This window comes from Anopheles bellator, chromosome 1 (assembly GCF_943735745.2).
Source record: "Anopheles bellator chromosome 1, idAnoBellAS_SP24_06.2, whole genome shotgun sequence".
NCBI lineage: Eukaryota > Metazoa > Arthropoda > Insecta > Diptera > Culicidae > Anopheles > Anopheles bellator.
The window spans coordinates 10,014,664-10,033,472 of record NC_071285.1 but is presented as its reverse complement, the minus strand read 5'-3'; the positions used below and the strand labels follow the sequence as shown (position 1 = coordinate 10,033,472).

Below are 18,809 nucleotides of genomic sequence, written 5' to 3'. Positions count from 1 at the left end.
GCACTCCCTGGTGGTCGTTTAAGACTGGCCATCATTCCTCCTAACCTTTTTTTTTCTTCAACCCCGCTGTTCCCAACATCGTTGCGAAATTGAGGAAGTCTGGACGTGTTTCTTTCGTCGTCCGCGGTATGCGTTACAGTACCACGTGCAAGATCTTGGACCCCCGATAGGGAGACGGTGCTCTCCGGCGGCCCACCGGTGACATCTGTCCGGCTCGGGAATTAATTTCACACCCGGACGCGAAGCGTCAGGGATCGGGATTTCGTGCGGCTTTCCCAAATAATTAGGTTCCAGCCGAGCCGAGCACCCCGGGCTAGGTGTCGCTGGTCTGCCCTCCTATCGCTGGTCTCCGATCGGGACGAGTCGTTCTGCCACCGAAGAATAAACACCTTCTGGGTGCTCGAAGCAGCTGTCTGTCGCGGGGACACCAATTTATGGAGCTACTCGCCCGCAATCATCGACGTCAAATCTGCGATCGGCGCGATCGATAGCATATTAATTATGGCCATATTTATGGCCTCAGCGCCGCGCTGCTGCCGGTGGTGGCGATCCTGCCAAATGCAAATACTCCCGTAATCGGTGTCTCGGTGGAAGCGATGTCGTGGAACCACGCGGTTTCGAAGGCTTCTTAAGCACCCCGAGATGAGGGACTTATTGGCGGTCGCGGCTAATGATGGTGGCCCGGGTCCCGAAATTTAGGAGGATCAATTTACGCGCCCAACGCCCAGAGAAGCAGAAATGAAACGGCATCATAAAGTTCCCATTTGGTAAGCTTCTTAGCGGTCGCTTGCGATTGCGTCGTCCTGGCGGGCTTCTTATAATCGTGAAAATTATGTGCTAATCGAGTCCGTGTGCTGGACCCGGCACTCTAGGCCTCGAGGAGGTCCGGTTGGGGAGCTCAAATTCGGCCCCGGACCGATGGGGTAATTACTCGCCGGACGGTGACAAAATTGATTGCCTGAAAGCGGCTTAACGCCCGCTCCGGTCCGCAGCGAGAGAGAGTTCCCGGGAAGAGTCGATCGCTCCTCCATAAATCGAAGGATGAAGAACGGAGCGAGCGAGATGGAGATCGTAATGGGTGGATCGCCAACCGGCTCGCCGCCGCCCAGAGCTTAGGGACGAGAGGTCATCAAACCTTGTGGTGCCTTGTGGGAACATCATATTCTCAGCGCCGCCATTGAGTGGTGAGTGTCTACCGTAATCTTTTGCAAGTTAAATTTATGACCCCCAAAAATGGTCCCCCGAAACAAACGGGACAGAAAGGGTGGCCTCCTTCCCGGCCACCGTTAACACCGTTGGTGATTGAAAAATTCAAAACCGAAAAACAGGATGCGCCCCCGAGGAACGCCGGCTACTCGGAATCGGCTATGTGGTGCGCGCGGATGTAACGAGATGCTAAGAGTAAACATAAATAAAGCCTCGGCGACGCACGCGGAGGCACATTAATTCCTGCAGCTACTTCAGAGCTTCAGTGGTACACCTCGTGTTAATTGATTCTATTAGCGTGTCAATAAAAGAAAATGTTGCGCGCGCGCATGTTTTTTTCTCCCGCTTCCTCCCACTTTGGGTTGGGAAGACAGAAAAAAAATACCAGAAGATAAACAAAACAAAAAAATCCCCCAAAAGGAACCCGAGAGCTCGATAACGGCTGCAACCACCTGGGGAGCGAGTTTCCCCCGAATCGCCTCCAAGACGCGAGATGCGGGCTTTGGTTTACAATTTCCCTGAAAGAGGAACCGCGGCGCGGTGCGGGAGCTACCGACCGACCCGGTGGTGGTGGTGGGTGCTGGTGCATATTGTTTCTGGCGCATAAATATTTGCCGAAGCCACGGTGGCTCCGACGACCACGACGTATCCGACGACGACGGGTGTCCTCTATTTATGTTGTCGTTCCCAACATACTGCCTACCCGCGGTCGGACCTTTCTATGCTGTGTTTGATCGTTTCGTTCGTCCGCCTCGCCTGGCTCCTTCGTGGAAATCCGGATTCCGGAACACGCTGGCCAAAAGCCCGAGGGTAGCCGAGAGATGGCCGGCGACGAAACAATAGGACGCCCGAGAGAGATGATATGTATTTATGATAATGGTTATGTTTATCATTTGTTTATGTAAATGGCCGCCAACGTGTGCGTGAGTGCGTGCGTGTTGTCAAAGTCTTTTTGTTGTCTTCTTATCGGGGCGCTTTTCAAAACTTGCGCCCCCAGCCCCAACACGGGCGGGTGTGTAAATGAAGTCGAAGAGTCTGATCGTCTTGCGCCTGTCACTGGCCGTAACTGACACCTAAACGTCGTACCGCGGCGGCGGCTCCCCGATAGTCACATTAGCTGGCAATTAGTGGCTGGACCAGGGACTAGGGACCAGGGATGGGACCACCAACCTGGGATGAAGTTTTGGGCAAACCGATCCTTACGCAACTTGCGAGCGAGAGTTTTAACGATGCCGATAATGATAGCGATTAGCGAGCGGGCAGGGCGAGAGGGCCGGTGGACCTGCGGTGAAGGGCCCGGGACATATTTCACTCGCCAACAGTGACTGCGAGGTGCGCGTAGGTGGTATTCCTCAGCCCAATTTCTCAATACGCCGACCGGCTCGTGTTTGCTCGTAATTGCATTTACGATCCTGTGCGCTCTCTCTCTACCGGGCGGCCCGGGCTGTCAGTTACCTGGCGGTGGTGTGGTCCTGGTACCCGGGACTGGGGCCCGTGGTCCAGGCGCTGACTGTGATTTATGCCCATTTTCGATGGAAATTATGGGTCATTACGCCAGCAGAAAGGAGTTACCGGGAACGGGGAACTCGAGGGTTTCTGCGTCTCGGCGAGAGAGCGTCTTCGCGCGAACGTGCGCCTCCCTCGTAGCCCTTGACCCGTAACCCCACCTCAGCCACCCACCCACCCACTTCATACATTCCCATTTCGACGTGGGCGAATTGATGGCGCGGACTTCTTCGCGAAAGCGGCCAGTGGAGCAGAAAAGATTTATACGCGGGAGGAGGAAAAGCCAACCCGGAACGAACCCGAAGGAAGTTGCGCGCTGCTAGAACACGTTCGGCAATGTCGAAAACGATATTATCTACGCCGGGGCCAGTTCGGCCACCGATCGAAGATGGAGCCGGAAACACCTTCCTGGGAAGTGAGCGTAAAACACACCCTGGTGAGAGGATGGCTCTGGTGGTCCTGCGGTAGACGGACGGAATGAATAAAACATGCCATTTCCGGAAACGATTTGACAACAGGAATCACGTTGAGGTGTTTACCATAACAAGTTTTGATGGAGCCCGAAAATGAAACGAAACGAACGGCGTCTGAGAATTCTGGCAGACTGACTGTGGAAGATGTGAACTCAAACTGATAGAGACAGAGAGAGAGAGAGACCCGGAGCAAAAGGATGTTCCGACGCGACCAAGATGGTGTCGTTGGTGGGGCCGATGATGATGTTTCACGAAACCTCACACAAAACAGTGCGCGGTGCCCTTGTAAGTGTTGCGGCGGCCGTCATCATCGTCGTCGACATCGTCATCATGATAAGACGGGTGTGGGGAAAGATCCTTATCGGTGGCCACTTCGTCACCGTCGACCGGTTCGTGTCGGTTCCAGGAAGAAGCGCTGGCCGCTCGGGAGACAGTGAACGACGACGACCGAGGACCGGAGAGCCTCGTCTATTGTGTATGAAAGCGAAAAATGCGTCCCCGAAAATATGTAGTCCTTCTTCCCGTCGCCCTGCGCCCCCGAGAGAGACTCGACCCCCCCTCTGGAGATCCCGGGCGATGTTTGGGGGTTTTCCAACAAAAGACTCCTTTGGGCTACGGAGAAGAAGTCCGGAGAAGAATTTGCTTCGAACACGCTGACAAAAACGCGACTCTCCTGACAATCGGTGGGGCGAAGGAGCCCAGGGATGGGCGCGAAGCAAATTCCTTTCTGATGAGAAATTGGTCTCTGGGCGAACGGCGCATAATGCGGCCCCACGCACCAGCAGCAGCAGCACGCGGCAGGCGAGCGGCGCGCGTGTAGCGCCAACCGTTGCGGAACAATGAATCCTCCACGAGTTCGCGGGAGCTCCCGGGGAGACGCAGGAACCGTTTACCAGGGTCTTCCACCATGTCTCTCTGTCGGGCTTGAGAGGCACTGCTGAGGTGTAATTTTCATATTTTTCCGATTGGTGTATTAGAACGACACGCCACGAGTTCCGGCCCGGCGAACGTCGAGCATGTCGAGCAGGTGGTGCTGTCCTCACTTCACAGACTTTGGCGTCTTTTTGTGAGGTTTGTGGCTGCTGGTTAGTGGAAACAATCGAACCGGAAATTGTGTTGGGCGTCACAGGGCGGATGTTCAAACGGAACCGCCCAATCGGTACTTTGCCCAACTCCAAGTTCGCGGGAACTTTAGAAGAACTTTCCAAATCCCCCGAAAGTATTGGAGACAATTAGCAACAAGCAACGCTCCGGTCACGGTCGCGATTTCTTGATCTGGGAGCAACCCTCAGACTCAGATCATCGCCAGAGCCAGAGGACACCAGAGCCGAAGCGAAAATCAATTAAAATTTTCCTCGGAACACCCGGCCCTCGTGCGGTCCTCAGTTTTATTTACAGCTAAGCTGAGAGTGTTTGTGGCACCCGGGCCCAGACCATGCAGGGGTATCCTGGGAGCGCTGGGCCACTGTCGCCGAGTCACGTAGCTGGCGGGCAGGGCGGTGGTGAACGGCTCCGAAGTACGAATGTTTCATATTTCTCGCACCGCGCGGAGTCTGTTTGATCTGGAGCCGCTCCGGAACCGATGAAAAAAAAAAAACGAAACAGAGAATCCCGTGGACCAAGCCGACCATGACCGTACGTTTCGGTGTGCGTTTGGTTGATTGAATCCGGGCGCGCTATCGCTTCGTTAACACAAGACAAAAGACTCCCTCCTCCGAGAGAGCGTCGAAAGAAGTCCCGACGTCCCGAAAAAAAAGTCCCGATTCACCACCACCACCCCCAGAAGGAACCAGATGTCGGATATCATCCACGTCGCCGTCGTGTGCGGTCCTTCTCCCTTTCGGTCGATTAATGACCGGGGCGCGGGCAACGGTGGTGGTACCGGGAGTCGTCGGAGCGCCACCGTCACGATTCTCTCAAGCCTCGCGCGCCACGTTAATCGATTCACGTTATTTCACGCTTCTGAAATTAAACTTGGGCCGAGTGTCGGTGCGGAGCGCTCAAAATCGATGATGTCATCCGGGCCCTGGGATTGTTGACGGGATTGTTTATTTTAGCTTTTTATACGCCACGAGGACGCTTGTTGGGAGCTTCCCTCGCGATGCCTAGGAGTTATGGCTATCTTTTGTTCCGAGGAGCCTCTTTCTGGTCGCGGTTCCCGCGAAGAATTTTATCGGATTTCCGTTCGGCTTTATAGCCCTCGTGTGCTCGCTGATACGGTCCGCGCGGCTTGGCGGTGATTCGGCGTGGACAGAAAGAAACATAAGTCATTCCCAAAATATGCATTATTCAGCTCATAAATCTCCTACCGGAAAGGTCACCGCAGCGCCACCCACCCGGAGAAACGCGGCGGCCGCTGCCATTTGAAAACATTTTGATGAGCCACATAATGAGTCTTGCGAGAGAGAGAGAGAAGGAAATCTAAGCCCGGCGACCGGCCGACATTCCTCTTCCGAAGCCACCCCGGCGAACTTCGATAATGAGGAGGCTTGTTGGAGCACCACAGTTCTGGATCTTGTTTTGGTGGAACTGGAATCGTTTGCATATCTGCGAGACGCCACCAATCATCCCAACCACCGTGTGCGTGACTCGCCGAACTGGTCGCGCCGGGGTCAGTATGTTGTTGGAAACGGTCACGAAGTCCGGTCGCGGACCGTGAGTAGAGACGCCATCCCAAGCAGCAGGCGATCGTGACTTTTCGGAACTGGCCCCGTTGCTGTGGCTGGGATTGGCGGTCCATTGGCTATGATTATTTGTTTTGCAAACTCTGTCCGCTATTGTTTGTGTTATTGTAGCTGAATATGGAGATGAATTGGAGATCGTTTCCCCTACGATCCGTGATGTTCCGCAGGAACTACATAGATCCGAAAAGTCCGGCTCTCCCGCCCAAAAGGAGTCTAGGCGTCTGGCAGTCAGGGAGTTAATCCTTGGACCCCAGAATCCTCGCTTAACCTTTCCCCGGGGGGGGTGTCAGACAGGTCAACCGGCCTCCGCTTTCTGCAAACCCGCATCATCACCGTGTCTGCGTCGTCGTCTGGGATCAAGAGTCAAGCCAGTCCTGGCGGCTGTAGTGCCAGGCCGGGATGCCATCCTGGCCTGAGCAGCACACTCGAGAGCCCGCTGGCCAACCATTTTTCCACACCGCTGCGCGTTCACTCGATGCGTTGTATTTAATTAAAACCACCACGCGGGGTCGGTGCCGCAGCCTCACCGAAACGCGGTTGCATATTTGGATCGTGATTTCAGCCCTCCCAGACCCAGAGAGCCAAGGGGGTGTTGTGTTTTCATATCAGCCAACCTACACAAACTATCGCTCCTCGCTACGACCCGCAGCAGCAGCAGCAGGATGTTGGCGCTGCGGCTCTGCGGAGTTGCAATTAAAAGAAAAATGAAAAGCCACGGAACACGGAAAACAACGATGACGACGATGCCGACGACGACGAGCCGGGCCCAAAGGTCCGTCCACGGACACTCCGGTTGCGCTGCTGCTGCTGCCCACGCCAGCGTAAGGAGAGATAATTACATTATAATATTCGAAGTACTGGACCGCGCGGCCAGTGCCTCTTCACCGTTCGGGCGACGTTGCGAAATTAGCTCTCGGGCGCTTTCAGCCAGCCCGTCAGCCTCGGGGATCGGGCTCACTCTTGACTTCCCGGTGGCTGCTGTTAAAACCGTGTTCCCCGGATGTTCGCGCTTCACGTGGCGGATTAGTTTCGCCGCGAAGCCGCAGAAAAGGGTTCGCCCGGACGACGGCCGGCCTTCTGTAAATTAAAAATTAGCAACACTTTTGGCGCGGCACGTATGCATTATTTAAATTCCTGCAGCCCCCCGCCCCGAAACATCGGGCGGATCGGGAGAGGCCAGTGTGTGAGAGAGAGAGAGACAGGAGCAGAGGCCAACCGTCGGTCAGTCGGTCGGATTCGCCGTCCATCATTATCAACACCATTTCGGGCACCGTTTATGCTGTGTTTAAAGCTTCCCAGCGCGCCCGGCCCTGGCGCTACCGACCATCGGAGGAGCCGAATTAAGACCTCAATTCCGGGTGGGGAATCCGGTTGACCGGTCCACCATAATTGCGCGCGCCGTGCGCGTAATGGTGTGGTGGCCGAAAAATCACGCCGCCGGCCATCAAGCACCACGTCGATCGTAAACGATTAGCGCGGTTCGACTCGACGACTTAAGGGACGTCAACTTTGGTACAGGAACAAAGAAGAGAGAGAGAGAGCGTGAGATTCGCTCCCACTCACTCACTGGGCTGGGCGCCCGCGGAAGTGTGTTATAAAGTGATTAAATCTCGATTTTCCAGCTCCAAACCCGTGTTTGGCCACACTGTGTTTTTGGAGGGTCTCCTTCCCAATTAAAGTCTTGGAACAAACGCGCACCTTCCGACGCGTCGAACGCCGAGATCGACGGGCGCTGATAAGGAGCCCTGACCGGGACTTCCAAAAACCCAGGGTTACCACCGGGACCCTCCGTCTCACGGGAGAGCATTCATTAAGCTCTTTGTGTGAAACGGGTTTTAGGTGGATCTCTCAATCTCCGTCCTTCGCCAGACCTGGAGCACCACAACATGATGTTCCGTTCTGCGCATTTCTTTCTCCGATTCCGCCGTGTCCGGTCGCATCAAAGTGAACTGTCACATTTGACACTTTGACACTTTGACACTGTGGACGGACACCGGACCGGACACTCCCACGAGAGAGAGAGAGATTCGAGAAACATACCACTCCACGGCGCACGGTTTCAAGGCCACAGGCGGATTGAATTCCCGGCGGAAACACACTGGAGATAACAACGAGCGAATGAAACGCAGTCCCTGTTGTTGTGGCCGCTTCTTCACCGGATGTGGCAATCGATAAAGCGCCATCTCGGCCCCCTCCGAACGGCGCAACGTGCGGAGATCTCTCAACTTTCAACCCTCGAGAGTCGCTCGTTATCACCGAGAGCGCTCGTGGCTAGTGGTGACGCCCCCGGGAGTCAGTCAGAAGCTGATAGGGTGAACCACCAAGTCTTCGTATTTTTGGAACTACCGATTACTTGACTTTTAAAACGTCAAACTTCATTCTAGAATCGTGTAAACATTTTGTAAAAACTTTTGTTATATTCATGAACAGAATTGTCATATTTGGGCTCAAAAACCCCATACGTCGTGCAAGAGAAGCCAATGCACCCACCGCGAATGACTGGTGTGGATTCTGGTCTGGCGACATCATCGACCCATTGTTCTTCAAAAATTATTTCTTCGAAAATTAAGAAGGAGTCGATGGCCTGACAAGTTGTCTGATTGATTTTTCGACGAAATTGAAGTTGAAAAATTGGACGACATTTCGTTTCAACAGGACGTCGTAACGTACTTTACAGCGACAGCCACAATCGAGAACACTGGAAGGGCTACCACCCTATACAAGTACCGTTAGCAACCCAGGGTGATATGCTGCTGGCGGTCCTGCTGCCTCGTGGGCCAACTATCGATGTATTGCTGTGGCGAGCGCCGTGCTGGGCGTGCTGGCCACTTCTGCCCCGGACGGGGGGTAATAATCATAAAACAGGCGAAATAATTGTGGCAATTCAGCCCCGCTCGGGTCCGGGGCGAGCTTCCATTCCGCGATGATGATGATGATGCTGGTACCACTCGCTCTCGGATATGCTTGGATTTTTCTTTATGGCTAGTTAACCGATAACAATATGACTATTTTTATCACCCTCGGCCAAGGGGAAGCTGCCCATTAGTCGTGTCGGATCGTGTCGGGGTGTGTGTTGCGCGTTGGGTGTGCTAGTGTGGCCACTCTCCGACGACGTCCGAAGGAGCGCGCGCGTGAAGAGGCAGACAAGCAGCGACCCACTCCGGCGAAGAATGGCGTTTTAATCCGCTAAGTAGGTGTTTTAAAGCTGTCAAGCGACGATTGCGTTTCACTCGTCAAACCGGGAAGCGGCAATACGGCGTGGGGTTTTTGGACCTAGCTCCAGGGTTCCCCCGTGGAGGAACCGATAGAGTTGCGGAATTTCTTCAACGGACCACACGCCAAGGCCCCTCGGCTACGAAACCTCCAAAAACCCCTCCGGATGGCCTACGGATTATTACGGGGGCCGTGTGGTTTCTCCAGCAGCGTGTCAGTCTTGCGGGGGGGTCCCCTCTCTCCCTTGGCCCCTAGTCGCTGCCGGAGGCCACCGAACTTGTACAACTTTTTGCCTACCACAGAACCAGGGGCGAACTCCTCGAACCTGCTGGAGCCACCAACAGAAGACTTTGGGCCATTTGGTTGAACTTTAAATTAAGCTCTCGATGAAGGAGAGAAAAAAAAGTGAACAAACCAAAGGCATCCACCGAACGTGGGCGTTCACTGGAGCGTCGTTAATCTGGTCGATGGATAAGACAGCCCAGACAGACCAGCCCCACAAACCAGAGCCTGGTGCGACTTTGTAGTGGCTTCTCGGTGGTGGCTTTCGCTCGCGGGAAGGCAAAACTGTTTTGACATTTAGAAAAATCCCAAAGAACCAATCCCGACTTGAGCCCACACTTATGTGGGGCGCGCGAGAAAGTACGTGTACGGCAATCGGGTTGCCAATATCTTCCGTAGTTCCGACTTCGGTGCTTCGGACTCCCTGGGACGGGTGCATGTGAGTGAGGCATAAGAGCGCGCAGCCATAAGTCAGTCGTGGCAACAAAAGAGGCGGCAGAAAGAAGGAAAGTATTTATCTGTTAATTAAATCTCGGATTTCGCCTCTCGGGTCCGGGTGTGCCAAGGGGGCCAAGATACATAATAGGCCAAGGAGTCGCCTTCGACCGACCTCGATCCGACTGGGCGCTGTGTGTCTCTTATCGAAAGTGTAGCTCCTCGGCACCAAACGTCAAAACAACGACTGCAAAAACAAACGACGACTCCGGCACCGACACCCCACAATTGAGGTTATGTTGCCTTTTCTTGCGCTGCTAGTTTGACTTGCGTACCCGAACGACGCCAGGCGTAGTAATATTGGCCGGCTTCGCGTCATAATCTCCCCCCCCAAACTGGCCGCCGAGCCACAAAATATGAAGCAGTTTGTTTTCCGACCACGATCTTCGTGGTCCCGGGGACCCCGAGGACAACCTTTTACGGTGCCATCTTGGGCGAAACCGAGTCCCTCCTTTCTCCGGGCTCCTTTCGTGCGTGCTTTTATGATGTACCTCCGTCACCCTTCCTCATCGCCATCGTCCCCCCTTACGAACGTGTCACGCTCCTGCCGGTTTGGGTGGGCCGTGGTTCATAAATATCGAAACTTTATGGACGCACTAAAAACGGAAGGGAAAATTTGCTCTAAGCTTCCGATGGCACTTCCGATCTCGTTTGACCGAAAACCCAGGCCAAGGCCGGCCAGAGCGAAACCCATCAAAAGCTTCACTTCGGTTTTGGGGGCCGCTTTTTTTTGCTTCTGGTTTGTTTATTTTCATAAGCCACCCGCCGAGAGGCCGAGGTCCGTTAGTCGCATCCCTTTCGGGGTCCGGTCTTACACCCGCTCCTCCCATAACGAACCGTCTTTTGGTCACCTCGCAGCAACTTTTCGGAAATGAGCCCCGTAATTAGAATTCGTTCAAAGTTTTCGAGCCCATCAACAAGACGGAACACAAAGCAAACCACCCCCGAGGCCCGGGAAGCCTTGGAAAATCTCGCCCATGCGCCGCAAATGAACCGGCAAACCCGTGCGTAAAATCTTGGACCCGCCAGGCCGGCCGGCCGGCCGAGTGAGTGGCCTGGCCTGATGATGAGGATGAAAGTTTTCCACGCTCACCCTCTCGCTAACGAACGCTTCCTGTTTTTGGGGTGCCCGCGCCGGTTCCGGTTTCCGGATCGGTACACACTTTCGCTCTCCGCCGTTTTTTTCCCCCTTTCGGGTATTCCAACCCCCTCTTTGCTGATTAATTAATTTCCCCGAAGCCCGACGCGCCACTTCCGATTGCCCATTGCCGCGACGGCAGAGTGAGCACGAAATTGACAACTTCATCAGCTGCGCGCGCCTGAAAGGTAGGCCACACGGATTGCACCGACGATCGGTCGTTCGATCGAGTGTGACGGGTGGTTTTGAGCCAGTCACGATTGGCTTATTACCGCGGGACGCTCGCCGAGCTGATGATGACGCGGAGAGTTTAGCGGAGAGTAGTGTTCGAACCGTTTTCAAGTGACACTGGGCTGAGCTGGTGAAGGAGTCATCTAAAAAAGCGGCCACGAAGCGGCCCCGACTCCTGGCGATGCCGCGATACAAACACCACCAGTAACCAAAGCAATCTGGCAAATGAGTGGTGTAATTACGCCCGTTCCGGAGTCCCCGCGGGACGTCCAGGGCCGGGGACGACTTCTGGTCTGGCCTGGAAGACGTGGGCGATGCCGACCGATGGTCTTCTCTGACCCACGGAGCGAGCGCTGGCTGCCGAACGAGCGCGCTAAGCGAATTGTTTAATTTTAATTTAGATTTCATTATTTGATAGTCCTGGCCACAAAGGCGGGCTCTGGCTCCCCTGCGGTTTGTTGTGTTCACCACCCGGTGAAGAATCTCGCCAACGTGGCTTAGAATGCCGCGAAAGGAGTAGCAAAAGTAGCGATCACACCACGAGTAAGGTTCGCGGCCCCTGCGATATGAGTGGGCTTCCCCACTGCATCGTTAACTTCTCGGAGTCGGAGGACTTCACGGGGTCAACACGGCGCGCGTGCTGTCCTGGCCTGAGCGGGAGCAATAAATTTATGCTGCCTCATGTGCCAGGCCACCTCTTATGTAGGTCCGCTTGCACCGAACGGGTCCAGCAGTTGGTCAGCGTGCGCCTCTACGAGGGATACGAGTTCGTGCGTTTTTCGTGCATATTTCCAATTCATTACGGAACGGAAACCAGGGGTCACCCTGAACATTGTAGACGTCCGTCCGATGTTACGGTTTTCGGGGTGACAGAACTCTACGCCTACAAGGCAAGAGAAGCGAAGACTCCGGAGGTGTTGAACTCGGCCGCGTAGAATGACCGCGTATTTGGCCCAACACACCGAATCGAAATTATTACTTCGTAGCCGGTCCGTGTCCCCCACGCACCGTGGGGGACCCATCACCACCTGAAAGGCTGATAGAATTCTCCGGGCCAAAATTGACCCATTCGTCATTCGCACCTTCGCTAACGGGCCCCCATCAGCCCACGGCGACGGGTTCCATTTTGGCACCAACGACCCACCAACACCACTCCACTCATGTCTCGGTATGTGAGAGCCTGGGCCTCACGTCCTAATGGCCTATTAATATGAACGATCATCGCCTCGATCTCCGCAGGCGTTTCCTGGCCCGGTCGAAAACGGCCATCTCCGCACGCGCCCTCTGGTGTGGGAGATCGGATCAGTAGGTTGGGACAGAAGAGCGCTACCTCCTGTAGTGCAGCCTGGCGATCGCTCGTGTAAATTGCCTCACCGGGACCCCGGGAACCCCTTAGCAGAGGGGCACCGAGAACTATGCGCGATGCTGACGTAAACGTCCCTCTCGGTGTTTCTATTTTATTTCGGCCCATAAAATGCTGAGCGAATGCTGGGAGCCCCCCTACTATTTCCCATTGCAGACAATCAATCAATGAACCCCGCGTTCCGTGGTCCTCTCTTCGGGCAAAGAACATCACCATCAAACCGCCTTGCGGCGGAAGTTTACAATCGACCGATCAAACGACGGACCTGCCGGCGATTAACGACGTCGAAAGCTTTAAAATCCTGGCCCTCCGCTGGAGCTCAAGATTGACATCTTGAGAACTAAAACAATAAAAGAAAAGTCTCAGTCGTTGGCGTTTGGTCCTCGGACTAAACCTTTGGTGACGCTTTGGTCTTCGGTTTCCGCTGGAGTCGCGGCTCCCGTGAAGCTCCGTTTACTGCAGATAAATAGCACTCCCGAGTCTGCGCGAGTCCAGGACGTCCAGTTTATCTAATTAGTGACCGACAAGCGACCGGAGCTCGCTTCGCGCTTCGGCCTACCCGGGAGAAACCTTGTGGACGGAAAAATGTGACGATCGATCAATTTTATTGGCCAGCTGAGTGGGAATATAAGTGGCCTCCACAAGCTGGTGGTGTCGTCGGAAAATCGTAAAGCAAGCACACTCTTCTGGCAGCGGCCGTTGTGCCGGAAATAACATTTAATTTAACAATTGCGTCCGCAACTGGTCGAAAAGATGAACCTCGGTCCGGTGAAGTTTCCCTAGAGTGGCCCCGAGTGTCACTTGTTAACCATTGGCCATCAAGTCAAGCTAAGCAGAGGCCGCCCGGAATGGGGATGGGTAATTTGCCATTAAAATCTAATTTCGTACCATATTTCGGTTGAAATAACTTTAATTACAGTCAATCTCGTTCATGTCCGTCCGGCTCGGAAGCTCCTGGAAGCGCTCCTGGCACGCGGTGACGGCGAGCAGATCGGCTAGATTGTCCTCTGCCATTATTAACGTAGTCTTATCATCGTTGTAAGTGGCAAAGTGTATGTGTTGGTGTGACCAACAGCGCACAGAGCGAAAACTAGTCGTGACATCGTCGACGTCGGAAAGACGATGCGCATCCCGAGCGCCGGGAGCTCACATCAACGTCGTCTAATCTGCTCCAGCCACCAGGGACTGCTCCAGCGCGCGGTCAGGGTCACGAGGCTCGTTTGCCGGCAGGACACTACTGCTGCTGCTGCTAATAATCTGCCGGCGGCGGGCAGCTTCAGGATCTCTCTTGGGCCCGCTTTTTATGGCCAGAGTCGGAGATGCCGCCAATCGCCGAAGACGACAGCGGCGGCAAACGAAAGTTTTTACGACATTCAGTATTAATATAAATTGATGATTGTAAAGATAATAAACAATGGCATTATTTGAAGGTTTCTCCCGCGCCCAACATAATGAGGCGCCCTCTCCCCCAGAAGGCAAATGAGATCTTGCATTTTATCTGCTCATTGCGCCCCCCCGGATAAGGAGCTTCTTTGCGCCACCGCTTCGGCCACTTCTGCCGTTCGCTTGGCACGCACCAAATTAGGTTGGAGTGGTAATAAAAATCAGCGATTTACACGAACGCCACCCGGGCCGCAGCTGCCCGGGGGTGGGACTGTGATTACCCGGCGGATGGGTGGAAGCCAGCCTTCCGTTGCCAACTGGGGCGCCTCGGCATAGTTTCTGGCCCGGCAGGCATGGGTCTACGTGTCAAACGATCGAAAAAAAGCGGAGCGCCGAGCGAGACCCACCCCAAGTTAAATTAAGGAATCATGACCAATCCTTACTCGAGTGTACCCCAAATGCCCAAATGTCACGCACCGAGGTCTCAACCCCGAAACGGGGAACGAACGAAACGCACATCATCCAATCAGGCATTATTATGGAGAGTAACAAGATTGAGATATTTTTTGGACACTGCAAATTTTGGGCCCCCAAAAAAGAAGGGTCCCGAGCGAAATGAGCGCCACCCAGCCGAAAGATCGATAACTACATCTTGCGCCTCGCCGGGAGGCTTATTAAAAACGCAATGCCGTTGCCACCGGAAATTGTATCTCGTTCGGAGCCCGTGAAACACAAAAAACACCTTCCCCAGTGGCGTTAACAACGACCCTATCAGCGTTAAAAAGGCGTTAAAGAGAGAGACAGAGTTGGATGAAGTTTGCATACATGTTGCAGTGGACCACCGCTTCTTGCTGCGAAGCTTTAAAGGCGTAATTAAGAAGGCGCAGCAGTGTCGGGTGGTGTCGGGGAAGGTAACAACACAGTTCAACAACCATTAATCAGTGTGGGGTCCCTTCTTCGCATTAACAAGCTCGCTGGGGGAACTCGCGCGTAATGCGCAAACAGGCGACTAATTGATTAAAACATCGTAAAACGTCAGTTAATTGACACTTCTCAAAGAGCGACTCCACTCCAGCTTCCGATTGGGAACCGCGCTCGGAGCCGGGCCGGATCAGACATGATGTGCGCGTGTGTTAAATCAAATTGCATCACATCAATTACCAATTTACATCAATTACCTTCGCGGTCCGGTGCACACTTCCGAGAAGCCACCGCCGTTCAGGTGTTTGTAGCGGAGCGAACTGTCAAATGTCAACCCGTCGTCGTCGTCGTCGACGTCCCAGCGACGACCGAAGAAGTTCAACCAGTTGGCCAACGGCCAACCACCGGTCCAAGATTTCGATCTCCCCCCGGGGACTGGCTGCTGGAAAGCGCGGCCCGGCAGAATAATGAGGCTCCCGCCGAGAGCACGCAACGCGGACCAACATTCAGAACTTCACCGCTAGAGGGCCGACACAGTGGCGGCGGGAAGAGGCGGAGCGGACCCACGGACACCACAAGATTCCGTTTGACACGTTTAGCCCGCTAATGAACTACAATGGGATGTATTCAATCATTTTCGCTCTGACAGATTTTTAAATGTCCGTAAATGTACATTTTGTTTCTTGTGTGTTTTCTCCTCACCTCGCTTCGCGCACCCTTTTCGTGGTCGTACTACACTTTCCCAACGTCCCAGTGCCCGCACAGTCCCGAAAAACAGGGTTTTTTTCTGGGCCCTCTCGGTCGGTTCATTCAATCATGGACTTCTCGTCGTCGTCGGTCGTGGCACCCCTGGAGACCCTCTCTCTCTGGAGGGTTTCCTTCAAGTCTGCCCATTTTTTTGGTCTGGTTCGGGTCGCGGGTCGGTCTTTTCCGCTCCGACACATACGTTACGCGTCCGCGGTCTCCAGAAGAGACTCCAGACGGGAGAGAGGAAGAAGATAAATGATTCGTGAGTTTGAAAACCGGGAGATTAGAGTGACGGCCGAACGCCGAACGACGCCGTAATGTAGATAGATTAGTGTGGCCCGCTGGAGAGCTCGCTGTAGGTGCTGTAAACATGGGTTTTCGGGTTTTCGCTCCTGCCCTGTCCCTCCTCCACGCCGCTTCGCAAAGGGGTTCCCCGATGGTCCTGACCTTTGCCAGCGTAGGCTGCGGGTCTACCGCGGGAGAGGAGGACACACGCGCGGCGCGCTGTGTGTCAAATTTAATGAAGTATGAATTGATCCATCATTTTTCCTGCTTTATGGATTTCGGATCCCGGCCTCCGGCGACCGATCGAGATGATCCATAATTAAGTGAGTGCACAGCCGACCGACCGGCTGCCCGGTCGGTGTCGATGTATGCCAAATGTTTGACAGTTTCGCAGCGGCTTCTTGGAAGGACGCGCGGCCAGGAAGAGTGTCGGGGTTCCAATAATCAATACTCGAAGACCTGGTTCTCGAGAAGGTAAATGAAATGGGAGAGATGAAGGAACAGAGAGAGAGAGCGAAAAGCCGGTTGACAACGAAACTGATTGATCGCTTATTCATGTAGACGTCAAACGCAAACGTGTGCCGTATGGCGTAGCCCTCTCACTCACAGCCTTTCGTTCGGTCCGGAGTCCTGAGTCCGGTTTTCGGGGCCGAAAATGAAAAGGCAACCTTCCTCAACTTCACCGAGCCACCGAGTGACTGCGGCGACTGATGATAAATGAACCCGGCCGAACCGGCCGGGAACATTTATGAGCAACGTAACCGCCGTTCCGTCGGGCTCATTTGTGGACCAATAATTAGCTACAGCACTGCGGATGCTTTCACGGAACTCCCAAGAACCCGCGAGCCCCCGAGAGTTGACCTTTGGCCCGGCGTACGGTGCAGGTGATGAAGCGGAGCGTCGGAACATTCGACCGGAGAAAACCGTTTTTCCCAATCATAAAATTCCCAATCGAACGGAACCGGTGTTGGGTGGCGATGGTCTGGCCGGGTCGTGTGTTATGATGTGTGTTTTCCTTCCCCCGCGGCTACACGCAGTTCCTACCCACGAACCCGCGACCTGGACCCTATCTTCCGTGGGGAGAAGGCTCGACTCGAGATGATCGCCGGGCCACGATAAGGTCTGGATGGGGCGCATTACATGGCTCGCCCGGGCAAGCGCATAAAGTGGGCGGTGATCCTTCGATCCGGACGGACCCCGGGGCCCCGTGTCCCTACTAGGTTGGAGGAGGACACACCAAGCAGAACCGCACGCCTCCACCGCCCGGGAGGAGCTCGAGAACCTCTCGATAAAATGGGTTATTAATGATTGTGCGGAGTGTGTGGGCCCGTTCCGTGTGTAGGAGAGCGGCCGCGACCCATTCCGGGGTGATGGGTTTTCATAATTTTCGAACATAACGCGTGGTGCGCGGAACGTGCGACCTTTCGCGAGTCGTGTCTTTCGAATTTTCGGGCCCCTCACCGATTCGAAGCTCTGCTTTCTCACGAACCCCAGGAGGGACTAGGTTCTTCCCGAGAACTCGAAAGCGAAGAATTCGCACGGAACACGACGATCGTTCGGTGAGACAAAACACGCACGCCTCTCTCGCCGGGAAAACTCCAGACCACGGACCACGGGTGGCCTCTCCAGGTTGCCATAGGATGCCATCCGCTGCGTGTTCCGAGCTAGTCGGGCGTGAAAACTGCATCATTCCCGGGTCGGCGGTCCTGCAACCGAAGCCGCAAAAACCACGCGTCGAAACGCGGTCCAGGGTGCCAACCGGCCACCAGAGCCAGGTCGGTTTGAGCGCGGCCCCGGGGACGACGAGAGCATCCGGCAATCCGGTCTCTAATCAAAACCCACTCGAGCAGAGCCAAACGCGTCGCAAGGAGCGTCGTCGTCCGGGGCGATAATTAAAGGGCCACTAGTGCGAGAAAATGTCCATCCACTACTCGCCGCCGGCTGCGGGAGGTCCTCGGGAGCACCGTGCGGTGGGTGGGTGGTGGTGCCACAAAACCACCACACAGGAAAACTGTGGCGAAACTCTGTGCGTCCCAGGCGACTGCGGCGATGGCCACTGGGGAAACTACCTCTCCAAACTCTGCTGCGATGTTTATTCGCCCGAGCGGACCGAAATTTATGGGACAACCGAAAAGTAAAGTAAACCCGGAAAACCATAAAACAGGGAGCAGAAGAAAAGAAGTTGCGCTGACCAGGAAAGATGGCCAAACGGCGATAAACAAAGTAGCGATGCCTCTCGTTAGTGTGTCGGGAGAATTCGCCACAAACGGGACGAAGTAGTATTAGTAGGTCACATCCCCGGGTCCGCGCAATTTCGAACAGAACTTTTTACCCTCCACGAATAACTCAGCGAACTAAAATAGGTTAATTCGCGTGTCCTGGAAAAAGGAAAACCGGTGGTGGCGGAACCACAGCTGGAAATTACGCGCCACCCAACGGCCACCACCACCATGACATTCTCCTTCCTGGAAGGACCCAAACCACCCGAAAGTTGGTCGGTAACCACCGTTTTTGCACTGTTTCCGCGTGTATGCAAAAATGCACCAAACAACAAACCCGGTGGCCACCACCAGCACCATGTGTGCTCGCTGCTGGTAACTCAATTCAACCTGCGGAGGACTACGTGAACCCTAGCGACTACGTTCCTATGGCTGCGGTTCGGTGGGCGAGTCGCCGCGAACGCAGAAGCCTTTTTTGATATTTGAACTGTGTGTAATTGAAATGGCAACGAGGCCAGGATTTTTCTCGACCCGCGACTCGCGGCTTTGAAGGTTCCCGGCGGTGGCCAGTTTTTTAGCGTCAGGATGGGAGAACAAAAAAAAGAAAGGCTGCCGAGCTGAAGCGGTTCCGCGGCTAGGATTCCTAGTCCTACCACCATCTCG

General features: G+C 54.5%; 1 protein-coding gene across 1 annotated transcript in view; it reads right to left on the bottom strand.

The window, feature by feature from the left end:
* Positions 1 to 13,605, bottom strand: part of LOC131205661 (teneurin-m) — a 126,841-nt gene extending 113,236 nt beyond the window's left edge. The window contains exon 1 of the mRNA XM_058197861.1: positions 13,509 to 13,605. Within this exon, the coding sequence (XP_058053844.1) occupies positions 13,509 to 13,605 (97 nt within the window). The remainder of the gene's footprint in view (positions 1 to 13,508) is intronic.
* Positions 13,606 to 18,809: the final 5,204 nt, after the last annotated feature.